We start from the raw sequence: 12,785 nt of genomic DNA on the forward strand, positions 1-12,785 counted from the left end.
AATGAGTTCTCATCCGATTTATTTGTTGATCATTTCAGAGATAGGAGCATCTTCCTGCAAGAAGCTTGGCCTCGAAGTTAGCTGGTCTTAGAGAAGCAGATCTATCAATACAATCAGGAATTGAGTGTGGATGTATGTGGTAGAGGTTACTGCACATGAACTGCATCTTAAATGTGCAACTTTCTTGGGAGGAATCAGCTCAAAGTTTTGCTGGATAATAGAGATAACAATGGACCAGTCTGAGCACGAAGCAATGGATTGCCCAGTTTCATCTTAACTCAGAGGACAAGGGGTATAAATTGTTAACAAAAATGTATTTTAGTTTAATTAATTTATCACAGTACATTACAGTTATTGAGCTGAACATTTGGTTCCATTGTGCAATCTCTACCAGTATAAACCTTAATTGATAAAACTAATGGATTATACTGTTAGATGGACCTCAATGTCTTTGTTTTGTTCCACTTAATAACATTTAGATCTTGACGTGAATTCCAAGTAGACAAGGAAATAAAATGGTGGAACCAACACACTGTTTGATTAGACTCCATGTGCAAATACGTGATTGGTACAAATACTCATAGAAGTCAGCTCATCACAAACTCTATCAATCATGTCTTCTTGCTCGAGGAATTTCATTTTCATCCCTTCCTCTGGAACAGCTGTCCATTTGCTGTGGAGAGAATTGGAAAAAGAAAAGGGTCTTAAGCAATAAACAGATTGGAGAAGAGTCAAAGGATGTCCTGGTATTATATTAATATCAATTGTGTTTCTTCATCCGCTAGAACACCTAACAATGCAGTCAACACTGAACTGATTCCACAACCTGTGGACTTACTTTCCAGGACTCTATAACTCATGCTCTCAGTATTATTTATTTATTATTATTATTTTTAAAATTTGCACAGTTTGTCTTCTTTTGCAAATTGTTTACTTGTCAGTCTCTGTGTGTGTAGATTTTTATCAATACTATTGTATTCCTTTGTTCTACTGTGAATGCGCCAGCAAGTAAATGAATCTCAGAGTAGTATATGGTGACATTACATACGCTGTTAAAAAAATTCACTTTGAATTTTGAATATAGTATCATCAAGATTCAAGACCATCCACTTTTGGCATTAATGCAGTGGGGAAGTAGATATATTTGATCCCTCCAGGGCTCCAGGGAGGAGCAGGGAGGTACTACTGCAGTTGTACAAGGCCTTGGTGAGACCACACCTGGAGTATTGTGTGCAGTTTTGGTCCCCTAATCTGAGGAAAGACATCTTTGCCATAGAGGGAGTACAAAGAAGGTTCACCAGATTGATTCCTGGGATGGCAGGTCTTTCATATGAAGAAAGACTGGATGAACTGGGCTTGTACTCGTTGGAATTTAGAAGATTGAGGGGGGATCTGATTGAAACGTATAAGATCCTAAAGGGATTGGACAGGCTAGATGCGGGAAGATTGTTCCCGATGTTGGGGAGGTCAGAACGAGGGGTCACAGTTTGAGGATAGAGGGGAAGCCTTTTAGGACCGAGATTAGGAAAAACTTCTTCACACAGAGAGTGGTGAATCTGTGGAATTCTCTGCCACAGCAAACTGTTGAGGCCAGTTCATTAGCTATGTTTAAAAGGAAGTTAGATATGGCCCTTGTGGCTACAGGGGTCAGGGGGTATGGAGGGAAGGCTGGGTTCTGAGTTGGATGATCAGCCATGATCATAATAAATGGCGGTGCAGGCTCGAAGGGCCGAATGGCCTACTCCTGCACCTATTTTCTATGTTTCTATGTTTCCAGTAGTCAGTTCCTATTCCCTTTGAATAGTTATGTTCTCAAACTACTGAATCTGTAACACTGACACACCGTAATCTATAGACTAAACAGGGTACGTGTCCTCAATTTATAAATGAATCTTGACTGCTAGTTCTGTTCTCTCGCTGTGGGTGACTTTAGCAATATCTGAAACACTTAGTAACACTTGTACCCTCAGAGGTCCAGACTGCTAATCTCAGCAGAGCCAGGGTAAGTTCTTGCAAAGCGTCCCAGAGTCCATATGGGGAAGATATTTCTGTAGGAGGTATAACTGATTGCGCAGGTCTTATTGAAAACACCGGCAATGTTCTCCTGTGGGAAAATAAAGAACACAAAAACAGGAGAGTCAAAGGGTAAGTTAGTCTCCAAGTCAGAAAATAATTATTTGAAAGGCATGCACCGTCTTATAAATCTGCAGCAAGAATGAAAAACCAACAGGACATATAATTGCAGAGAGGTTTCTGACAAAAATACTGATAATGGGATCTTAATATTCACATATACTTGAGAAAGCAGACAGCTCGAGTTCCAGGACAGCTAGCTGAAGTGTAAATATATCCTGACTGGAAACATCGTGGTCTGATGTGGCAATTGGAATGACAAAGAAGCCGCAGAGAGAGTAGTGGATTCAGCCCAATTCTTCATGGGCACACACTGCACCACCCCACTGTTGGTAGTATCTACCTCATGAAGGTAACATCTATCAAAGACCACCACCACATGGGCAATGCACCTTTTCACAGCTACCACCAGGCAGGAGGTGCAGAAGCCTGAAGTCCCACACCACCAGGTTCAAGAACAGTTACCTCTCTTCAGCCATTCAGCTCTTGAACCGACCTGCACAACCCCAAGCACTACATCAGAATAGCAACACTATCATCCTTCTGATCACCTTGCACTAAAATAGACTTCTTTTAAGAACAAGATCTTCTTTGCAAAGGTTATTTATAGTTTATGCGTGATTTACAATTTCTTGTGAAAGCTGCTTATATGATGCTATGTGCCTGTGGTGCTGCAGCAAATAAGTTACCCATTGCCCCTGTGCATACACGTACTGTACATGTGCGTAGGATAATAAACTTGACTTTGACTTTACACATCTGGACAAACGTGTCTTTGAACCAGAAGAAGTTAAATAGATTAAATAATGAGTAGCGAGCCTGGACTATTTCAACAAGCCAACAGTCAGGGGAACCTAATTAGCAGCGACCATAATAGGACCACAGATAAGCCTCTGGATGGAAGCAAAAATTTACATCAATAAGTGCCTGCACAAAACCTGGATTGGGTGTCAGACTCGAAACAAAAGCTCAGAATATTTTCTGAAAGCTTACTACTGTGGACAAGCAGAAAAATCATTAAGTGGTCATCTTCCCTCAAGTGCCAGAATACCAAGCGGTGAGAGGTAGGTTACTACTCTGCAGAGCTGTATTTAGATCGCCTTGAACCTCAAATTGCCCATCACCTGAAATATCTCTGTCTCACTGCCTCTCTGACCTATTGGTCTGTGACCTTCTGTCCTGTCACACCATCTCGAGGAACAGCATTGCATTTGCCATCTGGGTATCTTGCTGACTGTTGAAAGTTTAATTCTACAACTTCAGGTAACTTGGGTTCACAGTCTGCATTGGTAATCTAACTGTGAAATTACTCAGCTTGTTTGTTTACTCTTTCACAAAGAAGGCAGCGGCAGCGCCCGTACTTTCTTAGAAGTTTGTGCAGATTTGGCACGCCATCTAAAACTTTGACAAATTTCTATAGACGCACAGTGGAGAGTATCCTAACTGGTTGCGTCAGAGCCTGATATGGAAACTCCAATGCTCAGGAACAGAAAGGTCTACAGAAAGTGGGGAGCACAGCCCAGAGCATCACAGGAAAAACTCCCCACCAATGAGCACATTTTCATGGAGCACTGTCGCAAAAAATTAGCATCCATCATCAAGTGCAGCCACCAACTAGGCCAGGCCATCAGAGAACAAAGAACACTACAGCACAAGAACACTTCAGCCCACAAAGTTGGGTTGAACCAATTAAATTAGTAATCAAATGGCCAACTGAACTAATCCTTTCTGCCTACATAATGTCCATTTCCTTCCATTTACCTCACATTCATCTGCCTAGCTAAACACCTCTTAAAAGTCCCCAATGTATCTGCCTCTACCACCAACCCAGACAGCACGTTCCTGGCACCCAGCACTCTGTGTAAAAATACATACACGCCCTCTGCTACTTGACATTTCAACTCTGGGTAAAAACAGACTATCTGCTCTATCCACGCCTCTCATAATTTTATAAACCTCTATCAGATCTCCCCTTAGTCTCCAATGCTCCAAAGAAAGCAACCCAATTGTCCAACCTCTTGTTATACCACATGCCCTCTAATCCAGGGAGCTTCCTGGTAAACCTCTTCTGCACCCTCTCCAAAACCCTGACGTCCTTCCTATAAGGAGGTGACCAGAACTGTCTGCAATACTACAGATGCTGCCTAACTCGAGTTTAATAAAGCTGCAACAGAATTTCTTGACTTTTAAACTCGATGCCTCGACTAATAAAGGCGAGCATGCCATATGCCTTCTTCACCACCCTATCAACCTGTGTAGCCACTTTCAGGGAGGTATGAACTTGGACCCCCAGATCCCTCTGCTCATCAACACTGTTAAGGGTCTTGGCTGTAACAGTGTACTGAATCTTCACATCTGACCTGTGCTGAGCAACAGGCTGGAACGTTCACTGAGATCTCTCACCTCTCACTTTGGCAGTCTGAAGTCCCCATCTGCTTCAAGCAGGCTTCAATTATACTGCTACCCAAGGAGAACATAGTAAGCTGCCTCAGTGACTACAGTCCAGTAGCATTTACATCCACTGTGATGAATTGTTTTGAGAAGTTGGTGATGTAATGTATGAACTCCTGCCTGAGGAGCGACTTGGATCTGCTGCCATTTGCCGACCAGAGCAACAAGTCCACAGCAGATGCCATCTCAGTGGCTCTTCACCCAACCCTGGAACATCTGGACAGCAAAGATGCACACATCAGGATGCTCTTTATCGACTGCCGCTCAGCATTTAACACCATCATCACCTCAAAACTAATCAGTAAGCTCCACAACCATGGCTTCAATACCTCCTTGTGCAACTAGATTCTTGATTTCCTCATTTACAGACCCCAGTCAGTTCAGATTGACAACAGCATCTCCTTCATGGTCTCCATCAGCACAGGTGCGCCACCAGGCCGTGTGCTCAGCTTCCTGCTCTACTTTGCGCTTATGACCGTGAGGCTAAGCACAGCCCCAATGCTATATTCAGTTTTGCATAACAACACCACTTTCGTAGGCCTAATCAAAGGTGGTGATGAATCAGCATATCAGAGAGAGATTGAAAATCTTGCTGAGTGGTGTAATAACAACAACCTCTTACACAATGTCAACAAGACCAAGGAGCTGATTATTGACTTCAGGAAGAGGAAACTAGAGGTCCATGGGCCAGTCCTCATCAGAGAATTGCAGATGGAGAGGGTCAGCAACTTTAAATTCTTTGGTGTTACTATTTCGCAGGACCCGTCCTGGGCCTGGTACGCAAGTGTAATTACGAAGAAAGCACGGCAGTGCCTCTACTTCCTCAGGAGTTTGCGTAGATTTGGCATGACATCTAAAACTTTGCACATGTTCCTGGATTCTGGTTCCTCTTTTTCTCCGGCTTTTGAGCAGTTTGATTCGAGTGACTGACGCGGACTTTAGCGCTTCGGTGAAGGACGGTCCTGCAGCCAACACTGGCTAGCGGTGCGGTACTGAACTAAACTGAACTGAACACTACTCGTTTGATGTTTAATATTGTATATGTTGTTCACTCACTTTTTGCTGCTGTGCAAGTTGTTCTTTATTTTCATTCATTGGTTATTTGATGTTTTCTTTAACTGGTTCCATGGTGTTTCATGACTTCCTGTGGGCTCAGGCTTGTATTCAGTAGATATAGCTTGAAAATAATGTACTTTGAATCTTTGAACTTCTACAGATGTGTAGTGGAGAGTGTATTGACTGGCTGTATCACAGCCTGGTATGGAAACGCCAATGCCTTTGAACGAAAAATCCTACAAAAAGTAGTGGATACAGCCCAGTTCACCACGGGTAAAGCCCTCTCCACTGTGAGGACAACTACATGAAATGTTGTCGCAGGAAAGCAGCATCCATCATCAGGGACCCCCACCACCCAGGAGATGCTCTCTTCTCGTTGCTAACATCAGGAAGAAGGTACAGGAGCCTCAGGACTCACACCACCAGATTCAGGAATAGTTATTACCCCTCAACCATCAGGCTCTTGAACGAAAGGGGATAACTTCACTCGCCCCCATTACTGAACTGTTCTCACAACCTATGGACTCACTTTCAAGGAATCTTTATCTCACGTTCTTGATATTTATTGCTTATTTATTTATTGTTATTACTTCTAACTACTTATTAATTTATTTTAAAGATTGCAGTTTGTCTTCCTTTGCACATTGGTTGTTTCAGTCTTCGTGTGCAGGTTTTCATTGATTTTTACTGTATTTCTTTGTGCTACTGTCCATGCCTGTAAGAAAATGAACCTTAGGATAGAATGTGATGACATATACTTACTTTGAAGCTCATCTTCTTCCCCCCATTTTACCCCATCTCCACTGTACCTGCATTATTCCAACTTCTGATGTGGTCTTTGACCCTGTTTCTCTTCCCACAAATGCTGCCTGACCTGCTGAGTACTTCCAGCATTTTCTGTCAGATTACCAGGATCTGCAGTTATTTTTAAATTTTCCCTTAAGGATGGGCAATAGATATTCATCTTGCCAATGGCATTCAGATCCTGAGCAATAAATATAATGAAAAATGAAATGCGGACTGCTTCCCATATCGCGGCAGAAAGCGATGACAACATTCACGTGCCGGTACGCTCTGGATGAACTGTGAAATGCTGATTGTCCTCAGGTGCCCTCTGACCTGCTGAATTCCTCAAGCAGCTCGTGTGTTGCCACCATCTTGTGCAACCTTTGAAGATCAAGCCCTGAAACTTAACACAAAGCTCAGCTTAGCCAGAGTAGGGGCCTATAGCAGTCATCTCAAAGCAGTAGTGAGACACAAACGTCTCAGCAAATCTTCCCGAATTCACTGTTTGTCTAAGTAAACCAAGATCAGTGTTGTCCGTCAGGCCGACCCCTGCACCGCTTTCCTTTCACTCCGTTAGTTCAGATTGGCAGGTCAAGTCATCCATAGGCCCATCTCTGCTCAAAGTGTAGGTGCACCTGGTGGCTCTGAGAACTTTGAAACATAGACCATTTTCTTCGTTCGAACAACTGTCAACTAAATATAGTTTACCAAAAACCCATTTTTTTTCGGTACTTACAAATCAGAGATTTTCTACAATCTCAATTATATACATTTCCTAATAGTCCTGATAAGAACGTATTAGATAAAATTCTTAATATGAAATCATTTTATATTGGTTCAATATCCAATACTTATGATATGTTGTTGTTGCTGTCTCATTCTGCCCTGCAGAGTTGATGTATGATTAGAATGACAATAAAGTTTTTTGAATCTTTGAATCTTGAATGAGAAATGATTCTTTAGGCAAAATCAAAAATCTTTGGGAACAAGATTTACAGACTTCAATTTCTGAAGAAACTTGGAATGAGATTTTTAAATTGGTTAATACTTCACTGTTATGTGCTCGTCATTCCCTCCTACAATTTAAAGTGGTTCATAGGGCTTATATGACCAACGATAAGTTATCTCGTTTTTATAGGGATATATCTCCCTACTGTGATAGGTGTAACAATGGAGAAGCTTCATTTATTCATATGTTTTGGACGTGCCCAAGTCTTGGAAAATACTGGAAGGAAGTATTCCAGACTTTTTCCGTACTCTTTAAAGTAAATTTTAAGCCTAATCCTTTGACTGCCCTATTTGGTATTGTTGGAAGGAAAGATATCATTTTGAAGACATCTGATCTGCACATTCTGGCCTTTTTCTCTCTTATGGCTAGGAGGGCGCTTTTGTTTAAATGGAAGGATGCTGTTCCGCCTACTCATGCTCAGTGGTTACGGGATGTTACCGCATGCCTAAATTTAGAAAAGATTCGTTGTTCAATTTCTGAATCTAACCAAGATTTTCAAAATTTGTGGGGACCGTTTTTAAATTATTTTCATAATCTTTGACTTCTCGTTAAAGTACAGAAGTTCATTAATAGCATATTTTATTATCTGATAAGGTTTTTTTCCCTCTTTTTTCCGCAAACAGCTTCAACTTTGGTAGTGGGTATAGACTCTTTTTTTATAAAATTGTTTATATTCTAATATACAAATTAATCTAATTTATATGACTATAGAGTAAGGAGTTCATTAATGTGATTCAATATACTGTATCTGGTATTATTATAATTTTTCTTTTGTTTTATAATATGTATTCTCTTGGACTCTATTCTTCTTTATAGAAATCAATAAAAATATTGAAAAAGAGAAAAAAAGGAACGTAGACCATGAGACATTGGATCAGAGTTGGGCCATCCAGCCCATTGAGTCCGCTCCACCATCCTATAACTGCTGATCTATTTTCCCTCTCAACCCCATTCTCCTGCCTTCCCCCCGTAACCTTTGACACCCTGACCAGGAACCCGTCAACCTGCGTTTTAAATAAACCCAATGACTTGGCCTCTACAGCCATCTGTGACAATGAATTCCACAGATTCACCACTCTCTGGCTAAAGAAATTCCTCCTCACCTCTGTTCTAAAGGAACATCCTTCTATTCTGAGGCTGTGTCCTCTGATTCTGGACTCTCTCACTATCGGAAACATCCACTCCATGGCCACTCTACCTCAGTCTCTCAATATTGGGTAGATTTCAAGGAGATCCCCTTTCGTTCCCCTATGCTCCAATGAATAATGTACCATCCTGCTCAACCTGTTAACATGCTCAGTCCCTTCAGCCACAACATCCTCATAAACCCCCACTGCATCCTTTCCAGATTTAAAACACTTTCTACTATTCTGGCTAAAAGATGAGCAATTGCAGAGCCATGAGCCTTACAACAGTAGTAGGGAAGATATTGGAAACATAACTTTGAGGGATCAGATTAATGAGAGCTACAAAAAGCAGGGACTAGTGGGATCTTGCCAGCTTAGCTTTGCCAAGGGAAGATCCTGTGTGACCAATCTGGCCGATTTTTTTGGGTTTATTTAGTACTCAGGACTTCAACTCAACTCACATGGAGATCAGTAAGGCCTTTGACAAGGCCCCACGTGGGAGACCATTCCCAAAGGTTAGCGTAGATTAGAAAAGTATGTGGATCATAAATGTTTAGAGGAATATGGGGCAAACAGGGGCAAAAGGGAATAGCCTGAGTGGGCACCTAGTCCAGTCCCAATAATCCATATGGATTAGTTTGGCCGGAAGGCCTGTTTCTGGGCTGTATCACTCCAAGACTTGATATCTTGGGAAAAAACAGACGCATTCCGAAAATAAGAAATCTCTAAAGAAAATGGGCCAACTTTGTGGGGGGAGAGACTGGGTGGATGTGGGTGCAGCTTGGTACCGTAGCAGATAACACAACGCCTTACAGCACCAAGTGACCCGGGTTAAATTCCCACCCCCACCGTCTGTAAGGGGTTTGTGTGTTCTCCCCGTGACTGTGTAAGTTTCCTCCGGGCGCTCTGGTTTCTTCCCACTTTCCTAAGACACGTGGGTTCGTAGGTCACGTGGGTGTAATTGGGCGGCACGGGCTCGTCGGGCCAGAAGGGCCTGTCACTCTGCTGTGTCCCTAACTAATCTCCGGCAAAGATTTCTGCTTGTTTAAGTGAAGATATAAATAGCAGAGATGTGAAACACGGAGTTAAATGACACGTGACTGGACATACACCCGAAAAAATAAATACATTGTCCCAACTGAAAGTACCTCACCTGAGGCCAATCGCCATTTGGCAACTGTTTCTCCATCAGCAGCTTAACCCCTCGTTCTATTGCTCGTGTGCCGGGGTACCTAGGCAGAGTTGCAGAGGGAAAGTGATCATCAGGAGTCAGCGGGTGATGAAGAGGAGAGAGGAAAACAAAGTTAATGTGGTTACCTCAGAGCCAGAAAGACACAGCCCACACACAAAATCAGAGACTGTACAGCAGCCCTCCAAAAGGCTCATTGTAATTTGTTTTTTTTTGTGTTTCATTGTACTGTTGAGATAAGACAACACAATTCACAACATTTTAGTGAAATTAAACCTGATTCTGATTCTGCACTGCTGTGGTTCTGGTAATGCAATGGGAAACCACTGCACATGCCACAGGAAAAAATCTTGATGCAGTAATTAAAATAACTTCAAAGCAAAATCAGTCTATTCTTAAAGTATATATATTTTCTTTTGAATTGAATTTTTGAAGGGCTAATCATAAACAACTGACAGCCAACCTCTGCCCCTCTGCCCCTCAACACAGGTGCTCTTCAGGGCTGTGTACTAAGCCCCCTCCTTTACTCTCTGTATACCCATGACCATGTCGCCACCCACAGCTCCAAACTGCTAATTAAATTTGCTGACAATACTACACTGATTGGTCTAATCTCAAATAATAATGAGGCAGCCTACAGAGAAGAAGTCATCACCCTGACACAGTGGTGTCAAGAAAGCAACCTCTCCCTCAATGTCACAAGAACAAAGGAGCTGGTTGTGGACTACAGGACGAATGGAGACCGGTTCACCCCTATTGACATCTATGGATCTGGGTTTGAGAGGGTGAGCAGCTTTAAGATCCTCGGCATGAACATCACCAAGGATCTCACGTGGTCTGTGTGGTGAAAAAAGCACAACAGTGCCTCTTTCACCTCAGACGGTTGAAGAAGTTTGGTATGGGCCCCCAAATCCTAAGAACTTCCTATAGGGGCACAATTGAGAACATCTTGACTGGCTGCATCACTGCCTGGTATGGGAACTGTACCTCCCTCAATCACAGGACTCTGCAGAGAGTGGTGCGGACAGCCTGGCACATCCGTAGATGTGAACTTCTCATGATTCAAGACATTTACAAAGACAGGTGTGCAAGAAGGGCCCGAAGGATCATTGGGGACCAAGTCACCCCAACCACAAACTGTTCCAGCTGCTACCATCCGGGAAATGGTACCACAGCATAAAAGCCAGGACCAACAGGCTCCGGTACAGCTTCTTCCAGCAGACCATCGGACTGATTAATTCATGCTGACACAACTGTATTTCTATGTTATATTGACTATCCTGTTGTACGTAATATTTATTATAAATTGCTATAAATTGCACATTTAGACAGATGTAATGAAGATTTTTACTCATGTATATGAAGGATGTAAGTAATAAAGTCAATTCAATTCAATGTTCAAAAGACAAATTGTACAAAAACAATAAATAATAACTTAAATAGCTACTGATAAATGTGGTCACACATAATATTAGGGGCACTTAAGAAACTCTTAGATAGGCGTATGGATGATAGAAATAATGGGAGGGTTACTTAGGAGGGAAGGGTTGGACTGATTTTAGAGTAAGTTAAAAGATAAGCAAAATATTGTGGGCCGAATAGCCTGTAGTGTAATGTACTGTTCTGCATTCTATATAATAAATACAAAGATCAGAGTATTTAACAAGATACATATCTTAAATGTGCAGGTCATCTGAATTTGAACTCAAGTCCTAAGAGACTTTGAGCAAAGACTCTGCAATCGCACTGCAACAGGACTGCGATCTCACCAGCATTTCAAAACTAGTGGCCATTACACCCACTGCTTCGCTGAGTGGCTGCACAGGCCATTCATACTTAAGCAATCCATCAGCTGGTCTGCAAGAGCTCATGGTCCTTCTCATTGTAAATGGTTTTGTAATAAATAATGTGAAACTAAAAATATGACATACAAATGGAGACACGAGAGATTGCGGATGTTGGAAATCTGGGGAAACGGAAAAACAGCCAGAGGAGTTCAGCAGGTTACGACAGCATCTTGTGGAGGGAAATGGTCGGTTAACGTCTCAGGTTGAGACTTTTCTGCTGGACAGGAAAGGGAGGGTAGATAGCCCGTATAGGAACGACGGCTGGAGATGGGAAAGGGGGGATGGGAACGACGGCTGGAGCTAGGAGAGGGGGGTGGGAACGACGGCTGGAGCTGGGAGAGGGGGGTGGGAACGACGGCTGGAGCTGGGAGAGGGGGGTGGGAATGACGGCTGGAGCTGGGGGGGGTGGGAACAACGGCTGGATCTGGGAGAGGGGGGTGGGAACAATGACTGGAGCTGGGAGACTGGGGTGGGAACGACAGCTGGAGCTGGGAGAGGGGGGTGGGGACGACGGCTGGAGGGTGGGGTGGGGACTGGGAGGGGGTGTGGGAACGACGGCTGGAGCTGGGAGGGGGGGTGGGGACGGCAGGAGATGGGAGAGGGCGTGTGGGAACGACGGCAGGAGCTGGGAGAGGGGGGTGGGGACGACGGCTGGAGGGTGGGGTGGGGACTGGGAGGGGGTGTGGGAACGACGGCTGGAGCTGGGAGGGGGGGTGGGGACGGCAGGAGATGGGAGAGGGCGTGTGGGAACGACCGCAGGAGCTGGGAGAGGGTGAGTGGGAACAACAGAGGGATGATGATGATGGAGCTGCTTTAAATGTATTTTATTTCAAGCCACAACTTCTGATGGAGAGAACAAGCTCAGCTGGGCTTTCCTACTTTCAAAGTAATTCATTTCATAATTAAAAAGCCATTGCTCAGAATGTTCGACATTTCGAGAAAATAAAACTTAACAGTAAGAACTGTGACATTGGACCCCGTCTCACCTGGCTGCCATCAGACCTAACACGGCCCAACAGGTGTTATGGACTTGCGACCTCGCGCTCTGCATGTACTTTCTTTGCTCGCAGGACTCAAAGTCTTCACCCCAGCCCCCGTCCTCCATCTGCTTGGACAGAAGGAATTCACAGGCTCGGGTCACAGCTCTACAGGCGGCCCTTGGTCAGAAAGGAAACACAAAGTAAGGA

At 43.5% G+C, this 12,785-nt stretch overlaps 1 protein-coding gene across 2 annotated transcripts in view; it reads right to left on the bottom strand.

Annotated features, from left to right (window-relative positions):
* Positions 1 to 279: 279 nt before the first annotated feature.
* Positions 280 to 12,785, bottom strand: part of lss (lanosterol synthase (2,3-oxidosqualene-lanosterol cyclase)) — a 113,219-nt gene continuing 100,713 nt past the window's right edge. For both annotated transcript variants that reach the window (XM_063051516.1, XM_063051517.1), the window contains exons 20-23: positions 12,585 to 12,755; positions 9,716 to 9,794; positions 1,965 to 2,104; positions 280 to 673 (exon numbers count right to left, since the gene is read on the bottom strand). In XM_063051516.1, coding sequence (XP_062907586.1) covers positions 1,967 to 2,104; positions 9,716 to 9,794; positions 12,585 to 12,755 — 388 coding nt within the window. In that variant the 3' untranslated portion in view covers positions 280 to 673; positions 1,965 to 1,966. The remainder of the gene's footprint in view (positions 674 to 1,964; positions 2,105 to 9,715; positions 9,795 to 12,584; positions 12,756 to 12,785) is intronic.

The sequence above is a fragment of the Mobula hypostoma genome, chromosome 6 (genome assembly GCF_963921235.1).
Source record: "Mobula hypostoma chromosome 6, sMobHyp1.1, whole genome shotgun sequence".
Lineage (NCBI taxonomy): Eukaryota > Metazoa > Chordata > Chondrichthyes > Myliobatiformes > Myliobatidae > Mobula > Mobula hypostoma.